This window comes from Anopheles coluzzii, chromosome 2, assembly GCF_943734685.1.
Source record: "Anopheles coluzzii chromosome 2, AcolN3, whole genome shotgun sequence".
NCBI lineage: Eukaryota > Metazoa > Arthropoda > Insecta > Diptera > Culicidae > Anopheles > Anopheles coluzzii.
Window position 1 is genome coordinate 105,520,210 of NC_064670.1, and position 18,512 is coordinate 105,538,721.

At 44.1% G+C, this 18,512-nt stretch overlaps 4 protein-coding genes across 10 annotated transcripts in view; 1 reads left to right on the top strand and 3 right to left on the bottom strand.

Moving 5' to 3' along the window:
• The first annotated feature begins 4,457 nt into the window (after nucleotides 1–4,457).
• LOC125908426 (uncharacterized) lies at nucleotides 4,458–6,098 on the top strand. The gene is made up of 2 exons (XM_049611179.1): nucleotides 4,458–4,655; nucleotides 5,646–6,098. Exons 1-2 carry the CDS (start codon nucleotides 4,458–4,460, stop codon nucleotides 6,096–6,098), a joined length of 651 nt encoding a protein of 216 aa, XP_049467136.1.
• A 59-nt stretch (nucleotides 6,099–6,157) lies between these two features.
• Nucleotides 6,158–9,330, bottom strand: LOC120947981 (phenoloxidase 8-like). Its single transcript, XM_040363906.2, has 4 exons — nucleotides 8,659–9,330; nucleotides 7,500–8,583; nucleotides 6,530–6,785; nucleotides 6,158–6,454 (listed from the first exon to the last, which is right to left on the bottom strand). Exons 1-4 carry the CDS (start codon nucleotides 9,181–9,183, stop codon nucleotides 6,253–6,255), a joined length of 2,067 nt encoding a protein of 688 aa, XP_040219840.2. The 5' UTR covers nucleotides 9,184–9,330; the 3' UTR covers nucleotides 6,158–6,252.
• A 221-nt stretch (nucleotides 9,331–9,551) lies between these two features.
• LOC120947985 (uncharacterized) lies at nucleotides 9,552–10,070 on the bottom strand. Its single transcript, XM_040363915.2, has one exon. The coding sequence runs from the start codon at nucleotides 9,970–9,972 to the stop codon at nucleotides 9,709–9,711; it is 264 nt and encodes an 87-aa protein (XP_040219849.2). The 5' UTR covers nucleotides 9,973–10,070; the 3' UTR covers nucleotides 9,552–9,708.
• Nucleotides 10,071–11,800: 1,730 nt separating this feature from the next.
• LOC120947982 (PDZ and LIM domain protein 3) overlaps nucleotides 11,801–18,512 on the bottom strand; it is a 33,294-nt gene continuing 26,582 nt past the window's right edge. For 3 of the 7 annotated variants that reach the window (XM_040363909.2, XM_040363907.2, XM_040363908.2), the window contains 6 exons: nucleotides 18,075–18,224; nucleotides 17,259–17,315; nucleotides 16,555–16,655; nucleotides 15,976–16,026; nucleotides 13,409–13,550; nucleotides 11,801–13,150 (listed from right to left, as the gene is read on the bottom strand). In XM_040363909.2, coding sequence (XP_040219843.2) covers nucleotides 13,013–13,150; nucleotides 13,409–13,550; nucleotides 15,976–16,026; nucleotides 16,555–16,655; nucleotides 17,259–17,315; nucleotides 18,075–18,224 — 639 coding nt within the window. In that variant the 3' untranslated portion in view covers nucleotides 11,801–13,012. Of the gene's footprint in view, nucleotides 13,151–13,408; nucleotides 13,551–14,198; nucleotides 15,249–15,975; nucleotides 16,027–16,554; nucleotides 16,656–17,258; nucleotides 17,316–18,074; nucleotides 18,225–18,512 lie in introns of those variants that run through there. The other 4 variants (XM_040363910.2, XM_040363913.2, XM_040363911.2 and 1 more) reach the window with 4 other exon arrangements.

Sequence of the window (18,512 nt, forward strand, 5' to 3'; positions counted from 1 at the left end):
TCTCTTTTTTTTGTTTTTGTTAAGTTTATGATAGTCTCTACGCTCTACTCTTGTTTTTTTTCTTTTCTTTTTTGCTAGGTCAAGACTAGGTTAGTTAGGCTTAGTTTTTCATGAATTATTTTGTTTATTTGTTAGTATAAAATTAGTTTTAAGTCTATTATATTTAGCCTTGATGGCGGATATTGTATTAAATAAATGAAATGAAATGAAATGAAATGAAATATATAATGAATCAAATGAAACACAATCTGAAAAAACTATAATTATTTAAAACGCCAAAACATTACACAAATTATAACAGGATAAAATGATGTTTCAAAATAGTCTGCAAAATAATATTAAAATAGAAAAAATAGATAACAAAAGGAACTACATACAGTAATGAATAAGTTGGATCAAACGTCAAACTTGGTTAGTCAAATATGCTTGAAAATTTAACTAAAGAAGAAGATTATTTGTGTTCCTTTATCCCTAAAATGGTTTAAACTTAGAGCCTCAAATACATCGATAATATAAATCATCAAAATTCGTAACGATCTGCGGCTCTAAAGTCTCCCAAAGCCCCAGCCTCCCCTACCCGAAGAAACTTCTCTGCGTAGGGTTCGGTTCTCCAACTCACCTTGACGATCTGGTAAAAAAAACAGGATGCCATCTCTTTCGCTCAGCATCATCATCAGCTCGGCTGACCAGTCCCCTATGGTCAGCCGTGTATACCCTTTGCCCCTACGGTAAGCTTCGCGTTTGCAGTCTCTACCAAACCCACAGCTCACCTGATCTCAGATGCTCATCACAGTCAGTGCTGCTGAAAGTCTCCCTCCTATGTGTACTCTGCTTGTTGGTAGTCTGTAATTGAAGAAATTCTTCCACGCATTTTCTGCAACTTGCCGCGGATGATGCATTGCGGGAGATGGAACGAAATCAGACTGTAATGACCATCCGGGAAACGTTCGTTGCTCCCGAACCCATCATCCAAGGTTTCTTATCTAACTCGCGATCGTGAGACAAAATCCCCCAGAATGAATATGTGTCAACATGTAGATCACACCGCGACTGGGTTTGGTCAACCAAGAAGACGATGAGTCATTGTCGAGAGTGATCTATCTAAGCTAAAAAGGTAAGGTAGAGTCATTCATATGATCTTGATATGTGTGATAGAGGAGTCAGGCATAGTGCTACGTTGCCGCTGATTACCTTTGAAATAGAAAGGAAGAAATATTTTAATACGCTTCAGGGTTAAACCAGTTTGAATATCAAGGCGACTAGACGAACCGCTGAACCTGGGAAGGCTCATAAAGATTTCCTTGCAAAATAGCACCTTAGAAAGCACCGCACACACCGGTGGAAAGTGCCATTCCCATGCAGACCTATAAATTAGCTGGATGAAGTTTTTTTGGCCCTGTCTTTAGTTCAATAAAAGTTCCAGAACTATCCGAAAAGAAATGGATTTATTTTTTGCTGCTGTGGTGCAAGCTTTCTACTGCATAAACTTGAAGCAAAGCTAACAGGCACTTTCCATAGGGTATATATAGCATAAAGGAAAAAAACAAACATTTTGCAGCAAAACAACGATAAGATTGTTGCTCATTTCCCTCTCGCACACGGTTTTGGAATTCGGGTTGGAAGTGTTTACGAGCCTCATCCTGCCCGGTCCGGTCGTACCCGAGGATGATCTTTGCCTTCTCGTCCTTGTAGCAAATTTTGCGTCAAGTTGATCAATTCCACAAAAAATCCAGTTCTGCAAGCCGTGAGCAGTCGAAAAACGTCGAACAAAAGCACCCAGAAATAGAAACGGGGAGCGTAACAAACAAACCGAAAATCTGGTCGTTTTGGAGCGAGAAAATTTATGCAAAAGCTTAGACCTTTCCTTGCCTTGTCGTCCGGTGCTCCACGTGCTTCATTGGTGCTGGCAGCGATTCAACCCGTTGTCCAGTTTTGAGCGTTCGTATAATTTTAACTCGATCGGCAACCTCGACCGACCGTGATCGTGCTTGAGTGGATGGGACGGGCCGATCAGAAATGGGAAGAACATGCGGTTTGAGAAGGAAATATAATACACTAACTCGCACAAGGATCTTCAGCGAAGAAGCGATGCTGGAGTGAATGTTGTGTGAGCGATCACATTCCGTATGCTTGGTGTTGGTGGTCAAGCGCTCGGATATATTTGGACGGAGTGTGATTTTAAAATAAGCTTCAGAATGCGAAACCGTACAGCGCTGGCGTTCTATTTCTGCACCCAGAACTGGATCATTGGTTCGGCGTCTGCAGATCGCGCCTAGTGTGCCGTAACGGTAAGGACGTGGACTCGTATGCAAATGCTGGTTCGTCGTTGTTGTGGGTTCGCTGGTGATGAAATGAACATAAAATTTGATAGCTAATGGTCAAATTAAGATTTGCGTTTTATTGTTTTATCCCACGGCGAAGAACAGTTTGCTCTCATCACTGCCATTGTTCGGCATTCTTATTGATCATTAATAATGTTGTGCGGGAAGGAAGGCATGCCGAAAATATAATTAACTTCAAAGATGATACGCTAGCAAAAAATGAAGCAATACAAATCGAATTTCTCATGCTGTTCTCTACCGGCAAAGGTTAAAGTTCGCATGATTATGTGTGAGACAGAGATGTTGTCGCGACGCTTGATTGTCATATATCATCATTAGTGATAAACCATGCACGATCGAAGGGGTGGGTTGTGCAGTTTGTGAGTCAGATGGTTGGGCAGAAACTTGCGAGTTCTTTTATGGACACGAGAATGACACAATCCTCTGCACCGGTTGTAGCAAGTGCAATTTTTAGTTCTTTTTGTGTGTGTGTGTGTGTGTTCAGGAAGAACAAAGATAGAAATTCCTCCCAGCACGATAGCACAGATTGTTTCAATCGGTTTATTTTGGTTTTTAAAATATAAAATTAATCGTTTTCGATCGGCGCGATGGCATTCAGCATCCTTGAGGCAAGGAGTTTGAAGTTTGACAGCATAAAAAGTTGCTCACATGGGAGTGTGTGTGCTGCTGTAGCAAAAACATGAAAACAAGAGATGAACCACCGTCCTAGGCTCTGGCTCATTAGAACCAGAAGTAGACGGTACCACGCACGCTCGGAAGCGCTCCACCATCATTATCGTTTATCATTAAACGCTTCACTCCGCCACGTTGACATCACCGTGCATGTATACTCCACATCTTCAGCATAGTAGTGTTCCGTTTCGGACGCATCTTTCACGCCTACCAAAGCAGCAGCAAAAAAAAAAAAAAAGAAACCTGTTCGAGCAATCCGAAATCACGACCTGGAGGGAAGAAAGGGGTTGTGTTTGTGTGAGAGTGAGAGGAAGGTGATAATTTTATGCGAAAATGTTTGATTATTTGCTCCGGGTGCTGATGCTGTTTGACATCACGCGTGTACGGTTGTGTGGCGGTCGCTTTTTACGTGTTGAGGTTTTTCGGTAAGCGCTCGGTTCGGAGTTTGCGAGCTACCCTTTGCTCTTCTGCGCCACATGCATGGCCAGGCGTACGATAGGCAACGCGCACGTTCTAATCATCTCATTGGATTCGGGGAGATGCTCCAACCGTAAGCCATGCGATCAGGTTGTTGAAGGTTGTTCCGTGCCGTCGAGCGTCTAACAACTGAACCGTTCTAAGAACACTTGTATGCTGATGTTGTGTGTAGGTAAAGTTTGAGATACTAGATGGGAATTTTACATTATTGCATAGATGTATACGCATTATTGCTGCAGTTAACAGGTTACTTCTGAAGAACCTCGATAGAACAAAAGGTAAAAGAATGCTAAATTGCGTTTGCTTGAAAAGAGAAATTCTGAAAGCGGCCCCATGCCCTGGGATATCAGATTCTTAGTGTTACTAAATAACCAAAAATGCAATATGATGGAGTGATAATAAAGGGGTTTCTCTTGTTGTTTTGTGTCGTTTTCCAAGGATTGTTATAAGCTTCTCGGCTTTTTAATCATGAGATGGATCCAAAGTAATTTCCAGAAACAACCAAACAATTATTTGATAAACTTTAATGCATGTTTATTATACAATAGTTGTTAGTTAATTGGGACTTTTTGCTGTTCCAAAACATCTCTTAAGCTGTGGAGAATTTGAATAATCTATTTTTTAACTGGAATATTGCAAGAACAACAACAAATCAACTGCTTGCTGTCCTACAAGCACAAGTTGCTCAGCAATCCCACACAACAATAAGCTATAAATGACGTCAAGTTAAAGATATGACATCAAATGGGCTATGATTTATGACAAAAAAAGCTCCGTACCCTTAAAAGAATGCAACTGCAGAAAGGGAAGACGCTGTCAGCTCCCCGGGATGATAATAAGAATTTTATTACCCTCATCGTACGCACACAGACCGCACACAGGTGAAATGTCACTAAACAAGTCCCGGGAGCAACCAAATCCGAAGTCCACTAATTACACATTGGAAGTCTGGATGTTCTGGTCGAAATGATCGTGCTCGTGGAGGTGATGGTGATCGTTTGCCGCACAACCATCGTGGTCGAGAAGAGAATGGTGCTGGTGCTGCTGGTGACAGTTGATACGAGCGGCGGTGTTGAAGTGACGATGTTCGTACCAGTGCTGGTAATGGTCGTGCTCGGTGTGATGGTTAATACGGTGGACGTTAGTGTGAGGGTGGACATTTCCGTAAGCATCACTGGGGTCGGTGTGACAAGGGTGTAAGTGCGTGCGGTATTGGTGACGGTTGCAAAGTTTGTTACCGGAACGGTTTGCGTGATGGTGGGCTGCGTTACCGTTTGCAGGCAGGTTAGCGTGGTCGTTTGGTAAAATGTGTGATAATGGGAATAGTGGCCGTGGTGATGGGAGTAGTGCGATGTGCATCCTGGGTGTATATTTTGTAGGAAGAGTAGCATTAGCGGGAGTAGTGGCTGAAAGATTAGAAGATTTTGTTGGTGTAGGTTGTCGTTACCAGTACACATTTTAATGCAAAAATACCTTTCTTAATACGAAGTTCATCTTGCGTAGATGTACAAAGTACGGATGATGAGCAGATGTGGATGGCTTAAGCAGTGAAAGGGTACTAAAGAGGGCTTGGCTTTTGGGACTTTCGAGTTTTGGCCAAAAGAGACGAAACAATCTGGAAAGTTGTTTAACCAGGTCATAAATCCAAGCGATGTTGAAGTAGGTTCAGGTTCTTAAATTCAGAACAAATGAAGTAACGCTTGTTTGTATCCACCTAAAGAATGTTGCCAAGTTGTGTGTAATATAAATGTTGGTTTTTTATTGAAGATTGTGTTCCAATATTTTAGAACAAGATTTAGAACATGTTTAATTTGGTCTTTAAAACGATTTTTGCTATCAATTATTTACAAGAAATTACATCTGTTTTGCATTCTTGCCTCGCTAATGGTTAAAACTCGAACGGAAAGTCCGAAAGAATGCATTCGTCACCTCGTTTGCCGTTAATGAGATACTCCCAAAAAACCTGCCACAAGAAGAGTCAACAGAAAGGTCACCGGTATCGGTGCTTCAGAACTTGTTGTGCCTTGTTGTGTATGATCAGTTCAGAATTGACAACGCACTGGTGAATATCGTGTGTCGCGCAAAATGACACCTCGCTGCAAAATAATGTCCAAAACGACTGTACTTTTGCTGTTTGTACTGCTCGCCGCACAGCCAACCCATCCCCATTTGCTGCACAGCCAACACCATCTTCATCAACACCATCCCGTGCTAGTAAATTCGGTAGGACAGGCATCTATTTGTCTCCCAACGACATCTACACTTGATCCATCGACAACAACTATAAGTAGCACCGAAACGGACACCCTAACGGTGGTGGTTAGTCTTACCGAAACGGTCACCCTACCACCAAACACACAGGCCACCCTTTCGCTTATCACCTCCACCGTACCGGTAACGGCAACCCTTCCAACGTCAACCGCTACCGTATCGATCACCGAAACTTCCACCCTAACACTTCCACCGCAAACTACCACCTCTACCGCGCTCTTCTCGACTGTGGTCACCGTGCCGGTAAGCTCTACCTCCACGATAACGCTGACCAACACAGCGACGACACGCGTAACCGTTACGGTAACGGAATCTTGCACACCCACGATGGGATAGATGATGTGAGACAAAATGTTTCACATTGTTTTTGAAATAAAATGCTACCAAGTACATCGTTTATGCTGAAGAAAGGTTGAGATTATGAGTGTTGTGTTTTATTCGCTGTTATCTGTTATCTTTCCAATAGTAGGGCATAAAAATGTCAAGCTTTTTAGGTGCGCGCAATCACGGTGTTGTTGAACTTCACCTGCACCGTGGCCGTCTTCATGTTCGAGTTCGGGGTGACAAAGTCAGCCAGCGTGGCAACCGTGTCCGCGGTGCGACGATCGAACGGATAGCCCATGGCCCGACGGTCCGGGTACTTCTTGTCGCGCAGTCCGCAGAACGAGTGGGCATCGCTGCATGGTGCGTTACTGTGGGTAGACGAAAGAATGAGTCATGAATGCCGTTCAACACTCTACAGAGCACTGGCTGAAGCGGGTACATACGGGTCAAGCTCTTGGGCGACGGAGTCCTGCTCGAAATCGGTCACCATCGCAAACAGATCGAACTGGACGCCTTCGGGTGAACCCTTCGGGACGAGCATGTGCTGGGGCCAGCCGCAACCGCAGAAGCGGAACTGAGCCAGCGCATCTTTGTCGGTCGGGGCGGACTTGGTGCCGATCGCACGGAACGTGCGCTCGTACGGGATGGTAACGCTCGATTGGTCCGAACGGCGCACGATCGTGTTCATGCCCGGGTTCACTGTGAAAGTAAAGGGAATCCGTGAGAAAATATTAAACGACACTCAAAGCTAGTGATAGGAAAAATGAAGCTTTTGGAATGGATTCCAACTAGCTTCGAAGTTATTCTAGAATCGGTTCCGGATAGTTTAAGAATTGGCTCCAGAATTGGAATCGAATCTGGAATCGGAATCGCAATCATCTCCAGAATTGGAATCGACTATGCAATCGAAATCGGAATCGTTTCCGGAATCTGCATTGGCTCCGGCTGCATCTCCATCGGTTCCAGAATCAGTATCGAAAACGGTTGCAGAATCGGTATCGGAATTGGTTCCAGAATAGGAATCGGTTCAAGAACCGCCTCCAGAATTGGCTCCAGAATCGAAATCGGCTCTGGTATCGGAATCAACTTGGGAATCCAAAACAGTTCCGAAAGCACAGTCGTTTTCGGAATCAGAATCCGTTTTAGCATCTTCATGAGAATAAAAGCTTGCAAACGGCCCATTCGCATGGAGACTCCGGAACTGATTCTTCTTCGGGAGCCAATTTAAATTCTGGAACCAATTCTAATTACAATTCCTGAGCCGATTGCGATCTCCGAATCGATTCTGATTTCGGAATCGAAGTCGTCTCGAGAACCGGCTCCAGAATCGACTCTGGAATCGGAATCGAGCAGTTCCAATTTCAAGCTTCCACTACTAAACTACTCAAATTACTCAAAACGCCCTGCACTTACGCGTCACTGTCGATGTGTCCATCTCGATAAAGTACCGACGCTGCTCGCGGAATGTCAGCGCAGTGCCGCGCTCGTCCGACTTCGGTGCAAGCCAGATACGCAGCGTTCCCTTGCGCACCGCACCCGACTCATTGTTCACCTCCACGCGGAACGAGAACGGTGCGTGCTGCAGATGGGTGAACGACGCGAACACGTTACCCTTCGGACCAAAGTCCAACCCAGCCGCCAGATCGACCTGCGATCGCTGCCAGTACGTGAGCAGCACGTTGGCGGGCGTGTTCGGCCGGGACAGCTGCACGCCGACCGAGTTGACGGTGACACCCGGGTTGCCCAGCTGCTCGGCCGTGTACGGCGTCAGCAGCTCCTTGTGCCGGCGGAAGATGCCGTCGATCATGCCGTGCCAGCGGTAGAAAATCGGATCGCGCATCGCCGTCGTCACGTCGCCCATCACGCCGTAATCCTCCAGGTAGCGGTAGTCCGGATCGTGCACGTACGCGATCACGTTGTGGCCCATGTTGTGCAGACTGCCATACAGCTGAGCGTTCGGCGTCAGGCTGGACGCTTCCACCACATCGCCGAGGATGTCGATGCCGCGCTGCTCGTCCAGCATGATGCGGTTACCACTCTTGTCCAGCACGAAGCCCTGGTCAATCGCCTCGTGGATGCGATCGCGCCACCGCTCGAGATCGTTCACCGATACGGTCGTTCCGTTGTCGACGCGATCGACGTCCTGCAGCGTCGTGTTGGCGGCCCGTGCCGGGTACGACCGGTTGTTCGAGCTGCGGATCATCTTCGGGTAGTAGCCTTCCACGATCGGCTCGCGGTAGTTGGTCAGATTGCGCACCTTCTTCAGCTTGGCGCAGAACCGATCCGCATTGTAGCGCGCAATCAGCTGGCTGTGCATGTAGAAGAACAGCTCGCCGCGCCGATCCTTGCGCACGACCTCATCCGGTCCATCGCCCGGGTATACCAGATGCCAGTGCCAGTGGTGCATGTTGACACCGATATCCTCGCGGAAGTACGCCATCCGCTGCTCATCCTCCCGGTCCGAGGCGGTATAGTTCGGTGGGATGTCAATCACCATCTGGTTGGTTCAATCGAAAATCAATAAAGATTCCCCAAAAGCCCGCACACAGAGGAGCCCTCCTCCGATACATACCCGGTTCTCCTGCTGCACCGCAGCACCTTCCTCGCGCAGCTTGGGGAAAACGGCTGGATCAACGAACTGATCCGGGAAGAGCGACACGATCGACGGGATGTTAACGTCCTTGGTGTCTTCGCGATGCTGCACGGCCACCGCCAAGCTGTACTGGAACAGCACCGGGTTGAGCCGATCGCGGCAGTACGTGGCCACACTCATCAGCGTCGCAAAGTCGGGCTGCTGCAGGAACAGATTGATCAGGGCGGCGGCGGCATCCCGATGCTTCGGCGCAAACAGCGAAAAGGCACCACGGCGATCGATTCCATTGGCAAAGGACAGATCCGGCATCGCGACCGATCGCACCGGGATGCGCTGCTCGGCGTCGCTGGAGAAGCGGGACTGCAGCTCGGCCCCAATCGGCCGGTACCGGTCGGTAAGGAACTCGTCCGGCAAGTCGATGACCGTCTTACCGTCATCCTTCGGCAGGAAGGTCGGTTCCAGAGGGCGCTGCAACAGGGCCAAGATATTGTTTGCATCCGTCATGGTGGCGGCGGTACTTTGCACGATATGCCGGCGAGATAATGAACCGAAGCACTAGAAGCAGAACTGCAGGAGCTGTTAGTTTTTTTTTTATCACCACTAAGTGTATATTTTGCTAGAGTTTGCTGAGGCAGAACTCAAACGCTGACTGACAGCTTGCCATCTTCGTACGGGTGCATTTTATAGTGAATTCAGTACGACCGCAAGGTTTCGGGCTGATTAGGACTTGGCCCGCACAATCACTATCAGTGATGGTGTAAACCGCAAAACGTTCTAACTGTGGCGATAAGTCGTCCACCCGCCGTCTGACTTTCTCGCACGAAACGGGGTCAATTTTCGGACAGTTTGTGTGAATAAACATATCTTGGAGGTTCTTACTGTGGCATGAAGTTGGTTTTTGTTTTCTTCTTTGCTCTCAAGCACCACTTTTATTGGACTGTGTCAAATGTGAGTGTGTTTCGCGTTGCGCGCGGGAAGCGATAAAACTCCCACGTTATCGTTGCAGCTATCTTTGCCGCACGTCGTTCTTTACAGCTTGAATGCGTCGGTCAGCTTCTTGCCCACTTCGGCGGCCTGATCTTTCGCCTTGCCGGCCACATCTTCCACCTTCTTGGCGGCGTCCTTTGGATCGGGCGTCGTCACTGCATCCTTGTCCAGCTTGGGCGCATCCGGCAGAGCAGCCTTATCCTTCACCTTGTCCGTAGCATCCTTTGCCGCGTCCTTGGCGGCATCGGTTTGGGCGTACGCGGCACACACCAGCGCGAACAGCAGGAAAACGAGCGTGAGTTTCATGTTGAGTTCACTGTTTGAGTTGTAGCTTTGGAGGGTAACTGGAAAACCGTTGCTTGCGAAGATCGTTCAATCGAACACTGATGCTCCAGGTCGGTAGAATCGGTAGCTTTTATAGGTGAAAGATTGCGGTGCCTACCGGCGGCTTAGGTCGGGCGGGAAATGGGTACAATCAATTAGACTATCAGTGCGTCGGAATCTAGTCGGAACTAGTAAGAACGCCCTGATGTCTTACTAGATGCACCTTTGCAGCGCAAAAATCACACACCCCCCTTTTCCGCTGATCGGAATACAATCGTGTGGGAACGGATAAGACCTGGCTGCGGCTGGTTGCATTTTATGCGTTGCATGCAGTCATTGTGCCCTTTTGTCTACGGAGCTATTGGGGGGAACTTCCTCCGGATTGTGATTGTTGCTGTTGCGTTTGGGCAGCGCGATTTTGAGATGTCGGTGGATGTATTTTCATTGAACAAAATGTACGCAAGCCGTTATCGATCGCATGCAAAACACAATTAAATGCGTGCTGTTGCGCGCTGTTTCCGTGACGGGGTTTTGTTTACTAAGTAAGAGATTTCCGCGTGGTTTCGTCGATTGGCTCAGTTGCATCAGACAAAAGGGGCGTTCAGTTCACTGCGATATGTTATGATTATAAACAAAACCAAAAACGATGACATATTATTGCGAGGATATTGCTGAGAATCAAATCTTGTTGAGATGTGTTTAGTATGCTTTAATCCCTTCGCACTTTTTAGATATGATCTTCATGACTCATATGTCTATTAGTAGACTCTTTTGTATAGCTAAAACAATCGTGTGACCGGGAGGGATTTTTGTCAAAGACTCATAGTAGATTGTTGTCAGCTGTTGTCTATAAGCGGATAGTAAAACTGCTGATGATTGAAAGATTGTATTGCATGATTTCAAGAAGGTACGTTTATTACTATTCTTGTTACATGTATTTGTTATGTATTGTGAAAATGGTTTAGCACTGGTATCGAGGCCATAGAAAGAGTGTCTTAAAGTCATTTTAATTGAAATGCTGTTGTGTTATTATCAAAATATTGTATCTAAATCTGTAATATTGGTTGGTAGTCATAGTGCCTAATCAGATAAATGTGATATTGTTATTTAATTTTAATATCTCTACTTAATTTCTATACTTATGGATATATTACCACTGATGACTGAGGATGCTACACAAGAGTAAGCACGTATTACTCAAATAAGATGATCTATTAACTTTCATGAAATTATTTTTTTATTGATAAAAGCATTTGGATTACAAACTATTTTTTTTCTTTTTTTAATGTTTTTATATTATTTTGTGAAACTTTTAACACACCTATTTAAAATAATTTATTTCAAATGTCGTAACTTATTAAAGTTTCATATTGAATGTTACAGTTTTTATGTAAAACTTAATCATCTCATTTAATATTATCACTAAAATCTTTTAATTCAAAGCTTTGATAGGATATCGGTACTGTTTGCTCAAATAGAATGGGTCTGCTTACCCCTGCATAGCGCATACCACTAGCGCCATCTGTAGGCCAGTAGTGCAAGATGTCGCTAGAGGTTGATTTTGAAAGGGGAACGTTTCAACTCAAACCACAGCCCACAGAAGAGCGTTTAAAAAGTGTTTTAAGTAATTCGATTGGTAAAGCTGCAACCATTCAAACACGATTTAAAACATTTTTTATCTTCAGCAAATGTTCGATCAATTAACAAAAACCCAGAGTGTGATCAAAGCGTAGAAGACGACACAAGCAAATTAGTAAATAAACTTTCTTTCCTATTTATTGTTCTTATACTACAATGTGGTACTCTTAAGAAAATTTTATCATTAATTTCATCTTTATTCTGCATTTTCGTTCATCGATATGTGATATCACTGTGTACATAAATGGTAATAAATAGATATATCTCGTTGAAAGCCGTGCTAAACTATCTTCTCTTGTTTTTTTCTCTCTCTCTCATGAGTATGTGTTTGAGTGAATGTGTGCGTGTATGTATGTGTGGACTTCCCTATCCACTGCAATGCATGTGTACCTTCAAATGTGTTTCATACATTGTAGTACAACAAAATCAAACGTACAACAACGCTAGTACACTCCCCTAGTCGATGTGTGTTCTGAACATACGATAGGTTTTATCAAACACTCGAAAAATTCTTTTCCTCCATACTCTTAGTTTCTGCCTTGCGAACGGTAGTAATATATTTGATAAATTGTATACAAAACAAAAAATGTAGCTACTGCTTTTGTGAACGGTTACGTGGCGGCCCCTCGAAACGTACTGCCTTCGGTAGATTGGGCCTTGCTGCAACACATAAACGATCGTTGACTAGAACATACACTCGTTTCGCAATTTACTGCTCAAACGTTCAGTGAGCCTGCGGGGATTATCTTTAATAAAAGGTTCAGTAGAATATACAAATCGCGTAACTGTACGGTTTGATAAATAGATAAATAATTAAATATGCAAATTTGCTTACAGCAAACACACGCTGGGCGGTGGTCAACTAGATGGGTGGGGGGTGCTATTGTGAGGGGGGAAAACATTGAGGGACCAAAACCGAGCCCCAGGGATGATGAGGATGGATAGAACAAATAAATAAAAAGAATTCGATTTCTAAAGGTGATATTGGGGCATTGGAGAAGCACTGCTTATTTACAAAACATTCGCGCAGTTTCACAGTTTGGGGCGATGGGCATGGGAAAGGGTGAGGATTAAGATCTAACAGAGAAACAAAACAAAAAAAAAGATTATGTTTGTCTTGCTTCTCATCAAGCTACGATGCTCGATCTTTACTCGATCAAGAGCGCCGTGTGTTTTGTGTGGATGGGAACGACGTGGGCTACACGATAAGGGTTCGTTTTGAAGTGCTTTTAATGTCACTTCGATGAGAGCAATCTAATAAATATGAGAGGATGTGTGTGTGTGTCGGTGTGTGGATGTGAAGTAAAACATTTTTTGTTTGTTTATGTGGTTGTTCAGCGCTCCAACCGTTTTGGACGCTCATATTTGCACGATGAGAGCCGCATTAGTCCATTTCGCTCATGACGTGCAGCATCAAACGTTTGAAGGATCCACTCTGGTGGATCTTTTCGTTCGGCTCGCCCATCGAGTTGACCCGGTACGCGAACTCTGGCTGAGGTGCAGGGTGATTGGCGTTAGGCTTCTGGGGAAGAAAGGGAGAGAAGAGTAACAAAGTTGATGATGGTTAATTCGATAGATCCCTCAAAATGTCGCAAGAATCCGAATGATACATTTTATTGGTTGCTTAGATATTTGAAAGAGTTACGAGTTTCTTCTTCATCCTTCATCTTACATTCTGATTAAATGATCATCTATCATTGATGAAGCACACAGTAAATCCAAACAAATTCTTGATTACATCTGATTGCATCCAACTTGATGAAAGATCACATAGTCCTACCTTTCCAGGCACTAAACGGTTCGGGGCGAAGGTTTTCGGCTGAATCGGGTTCGGCACCTCCTGCAAACCTTCGCCAGTTCCTTCCTGCAGCGCACGGTAGGTTTCGCTCTTGCACGGGTCAAACACGACGGTCTTCTTGTAGCTGTTCGCGCAGGTTCGCGCAACACATGTCGTTCGTCCGTTCGTAGCAAAGTTTGATATTTCGTTGTAGCGCATCCACCGCCATCACATGACGTCCGGCAGGGTTAGGTTACGCGCGTGTTTATTTAAATGTAGACATGTAAGTGGATGTGTATGTGTGTGTGTGGCAGTGCCCGTTGTTTTTGTTTGTGCCAAATGGAATGAAATTTTATTTTTGGCAAATGCGCAAGTTTTTGCCCCAATCCACCAGGATGAGATTGAGACGATGGTGAACATTTTAGTGTGGTGAGGGGTTTTTACAGCGCCGACCACACAGCAATATCCATCGTGAGTGCATTTAAAAAGGACGAGTGTTTGTATTTGTTTTTACAATTTTTGGACACAATTTGGTACGTGCGGAGTATGTTTTGGGGACATTTCGGTGGGTGTCATAATTGATGTAAATTTTTAACATTTTTAATAGTTATACACAGTGTTGTTTGACCCACACACGATTGTGTACGATGAGTGGCAAAAGATCGTTTTCGGGATTCGAGTAAAAATTGGAAAGAAGAGAACAGAATGATACTTTGTTAGATAAAGGGACAAAAGATTAAGGACACTACAAACTAAACTTAAGCACATATTTTTACAACAAAACACATTCAGTAACAACAACAACAATAACATTTATTTTGCAAATAACAACAAACAGATATACTCAGCGTGTATATGAAAACGAAACGAAACAGAACGATCGTAGCATTAAATGTTCTAATTTAGATTTACCTAATCGATGTGTAAAATTGGTTCTTTGGTTTGGTTCCTTTACATAATAATCAAAGACTAAAACAACTCTCGAGTAAATTTAAAACTTAGTTAGAAACAAAAAAAATAGAATTAATAGTTTGGTCCTTTCATTTTCGCTTGACTTGAGCCTTTCTACTGCACAATTTGGTCGTTCTGTAACGTTTTTTACTTGCTCTTCATCTTCCATTTGCTTATATCACACATAAAAACATCACAATACACAAGCATCAACACTCCGCTTGAGAGCATTTGTCGTTCGATCCGATTGCCGAGTGGATAGGAATGCAAACGCCTTTCCCCATTCGCACAAACCCATAGACAAACACGGGGCGATCATTTCGCCCTAACTAAGTGTGTGATAATTTTAGGACGAAAAAAAGCAGACCGAACTGGCCACAACGGTTTCGAAGTGGACGCTCGAGTGGGGTTCTTAATTTAGACGATTCGCAAAAAACAACTCCAACAAGCTAGCATGCATGCACACGGGCTGGGCGTTCGCGTTAGCGGCGGGAGTATATTTTGGGGTTCAATTAGATAATGAAGAAGCATATGATGAGAGAGGACAGTGGTAGGGTAAAGGGTGTCTGGAGGCAAACGGGGTGGGAAACAAAAAACTAGATCGCGACAGAAGAGAAACAACGACGACGACGCTTATGGCTGCTGCAGGTCGGGCTGGTGATAGCGATGACCGACCGCTGATGCTGGGTCGACGACCATATGGTACGAGTCCGGTAACGGGGGCACCGGTGGTGGTGGACTGACCGTTTGCTGACGCGATGTACGGCCGGACGAGCAGGAGGAGTACGATTGGAAGGGGTACTGTTTCTGTTGCTGCCGTTCCTGCTCCAGCCGGCGCTGCTCGTCCAGTATCTTTTGCTTCTGCTTCAGGAAGGACAGATCGATGAAGATGCTGCAAATCGAGAAGGTCAGCTCAGATGATATGGGTTGGTATGGTGGTGGTGGAGGGAATGGGGTGTCGGGGAAGAGATCCGCAAGGAGAAGGGACAGTGAGGGTATCCAATGTTCAAGAAATAATCATAATCCGATCATTTTAAGAGAATAAGCAGAATAGACAGAATCATTCAGTTTTGCTTTGGAATATTTCCCTTTATGTCATATTTTTCATATACTATAAATTGGAGATTTTTTTTCGATATAGACTTTCAAACGTAATAGTTTCACAGGAATTAAGTTGCCATATTTTCACAGCGGACACCATCTAGCGACATTGAAAGCGACCAAATTTAGATTGCATCTTCGTTTGCGTGAGCTACATTTGATGTTGCGTATAGAGGCAACGTTTTGGAACGTTTTTGCACAATGGTGAGCGTTGAAAGTCAAACTAAACGAACTGGGTTGTGACGGGAGATGTGAAATGAGCGGCGTGGATGATGTGTATTTCAAGCCAGATTTAAATTAAAAGGAGCTTTGTGTGTAAGATTTGCGAACCACGTTTACATAAGCGTAACAAAAGCTCTGGCAGCAGCATTTGCACCGTTGGCAAAGAAGCGTACATTAAAAAGGCAAATAAAAAGAAACTAAACGCAAAAAAACAACAAACGAAACAAACTCCATAGCAGTGCCACGATCCAAACCACAGCTCTATACTACAACCGTAAACCGAATGTGAAATTTACCCTTCAATTTTCGTTGGCCGATGTTGGCGATTGTTGGTGTATCCGTTCGATCTAGAAATGCACGCGGGCGGGTGGTGTGTTTGCGTAGAAAAATTTAAAAGTTCATTTACTTTGCTAGGGACATTTGCTTCGGTACGTGGAGACAGTTTCGACAGATTGTTGGGGTGTTTTGGGATTGATGGGAATGGAACACGCTGTCTGGAAAGTTGATCAGTAATAGGACGAGTTGTTGAAATACTCTACGGGGTTTGGGTAACACGTAACTGATGCGCAATTGAAAAGATGAAAGGAAATGTTTGGAACCTTTTTGAAGACGATTGAAAATAGTGCTTGAAAATAGCAACCGTATTGGCAAATAAAGAGCTGGATGGAGGCGCATTGTATCTTGTTCTGCTTGATTATGAACATTACCGGTCCGGTTTAAATATTGATTTTTATTTTAACATACACATCCTTTGTTTTGGTTTATACACGTACTAGGGGATATAATCAACTTTCCACACAACCATTAGGGTACCCAGAAAGATTTCATTGGGATATACTCGGCCTCGTATCAGGATATACGCGTTCTCTACTTACGGGACGGTTTGCGTCTGCTGTGGAGCACTCTGTCTGATCGTGTTTTCAATGTTGTTGTCCGAGTATAGTCCGATCGGCGAGTTGAACTGCTTGTGAACGACCTGCGAAGATGGTTTGTTTAATCGATAAAAATATTTCATTACAAATCGTACGAGAGAGAAAGAGTGTAAACAGAAGAGGTAAAACAGTGAAAAGAAAGACAAGAACTTGTAAGCGTATGAAAGAAAAACAAAGTAAACAAATAAAACAGAGAACATAAAAAAACGAAAAGAAAACAGAAAACAAAAACAAATGAAAACACAAACAAACGCGTCATTTGCGTTGGTGATGGAGATGGTAAATAAAGTAAACATAAATCAACAGAAGAATGAAAACATAAAAACAGAAAGTATGGAAAAAAAGAAAACAAACAAACACACACTTAAAATTTGGTAAAATCAAAACAAATTGAGAGATAAAGAAAACACAGGTTGAGAAGAATTCATATATGAATCTTGTACCGAAAGATATGTAGTAATAGAAGTTGAAACATCAATGGTGGAAGCTCTGTTTCAAAAAAGCTTTTGCAAAAGTATAAGCAAAATTTAGAAGTAAAAGAGATCCAATACAGCACTCACAAACGCACTCAAACACACACACACACGCGCAACAGGATCATGGAAGCGAGAAAAAAGGGAAAGTAGAGAACAAAAGTAGACAAGCACCTTCGGACCGCTCGGTGGCTCTTCGCCAATCACTCGATGAATCACAGTTTCAGCGAGCTGCATATGTATGCACATGTTCGTTCGATGGCATGATCATGGTGATGATGGTGATGATGATGATGATGATAATCGGTTGTTTTTGTACGCAGGGGTATTTTATTTGTTGATCGAGTACACCGTGGTACGCATTTAACAAGAATCAAAGAATAAGGTTTTATTTGTTGCATTGAACAGGGGCGCAATCGGTTGGTCGAAAGACGAACAAGACGACCGGGTGGTAATGGAGGTGCGGGGGATTTGCGTTATGGCAAACGACGAATAAGGATGACAAAGAATACGAAATGAACGACATGACGGAAAGAGAGAAGAAACGAAATATCATAAAGAGTAAGACACGCAGAGTTTGTTCGCGATCTTGCAAACGTGATGGTGTGTACAGGGAGAGCAAGGGATTGTTTTTTTGTGGTGACAAAACATTCATAAAACACTCGCTGAACGCTACTTTATTTCGGGAGTTCCTAGAAAAACAAAAACAAAACAGCAAGGACAATCCGACAACTATCTATGTTTGTTTTTGTGTGCGTGTGGGTAAAGGGGGGGAATTTTTGAAGGGATAAAGCCATTTATAGGTAACATATTGTGCGTGTTTTTGGTTGTTGTTGTTTTGATTATGCCATTCCCAAAGTGGACTGGGAGAATAGTTTTGTATATGCAAGGGTAATGGTGAGTAATTGTATAACAATGGTGGTACATCGGGAAGCCGAGGTCCCGAGGGTCGCCGCTGGTCTCCCCCGACTAACGCCAGTACTGCTGTACCTTCTGTTTCATCAGTGAGTCTGTGTAGTCGTGTGCTGGTGGGGCGCGCATGGCCGGGTTCGGGTGGTGTCTGAGGTACGACTCTGTCGGGAGCGTATCCTTCTTCGGTACTTTCGCACCGGGCAGGACGAGTGGCGTGGTACGGTACGGCTGGAATTGAATAGGGGAAAATGGAAAGAGAAGAGAGGGAAAGAGAGAGAGAGAAAAAATACACACAAAGTTTAGCAAACACAACAAAAAACAAAAACAGTTATTCATTCGAGGAATGGAAGAATGTTTTGGGAATGTGTGTAATTTTACTTTTAAATTAGATGCTTCACAAAATATGTAGCACACTTTTTCCATGCTTTATTTATGATCGTTAGCATTCTTTGAAATTACATTGCTACCCCGAAAAAACACCATTTAATTTCAATCGAAATAAGATACACAATTCAG

Bases quoted from the DNA above. Each gene is read 5' to 3' on its own strand.
- LOC125908426 (XM_049611179.1), top strand. From the start codon at position 4,458: ATGATCGTGCTCGTGGAGGTGATGGTGATCGTTTGCCGCACAACCATC. The intron at 4,656-5,645 runs GTAAGCATCACT...CTCGCCGCACAG, and splicing joins GTGTGAGGGTGGACATTTCC to CCAACCCATCCCCATTTGCT.
- LOC120947981 (XM_040363906.2), bottom strand. From the start codon at position 9,183: ATGACGGATGCAAACAATATCTTGGCCCTGTTGCAGCGCCCTCTGGAA. The intron at 8,584-8,658 runs GTATGTATCGGA...TGAACCAACCAG, and splicing joins CGGTGCAGCAGGAGAACCGG to ATGGTGATTGACATCCCACC. The intron at 6,786-7,499 runs GTAAGTGCAGGG...TTACTTTCACAG, and splicing joins GGACACATCGACAGTGACGC to TGAACCCGGGCATGAACACG.
- LOC120947985 (XM_040363915.2), bottom strand. From the start codon at position 9,972: ATGAAACTCACGCTCGTTTTCCTGCTGTTCGCGCTGGTGTGTGCCGCG.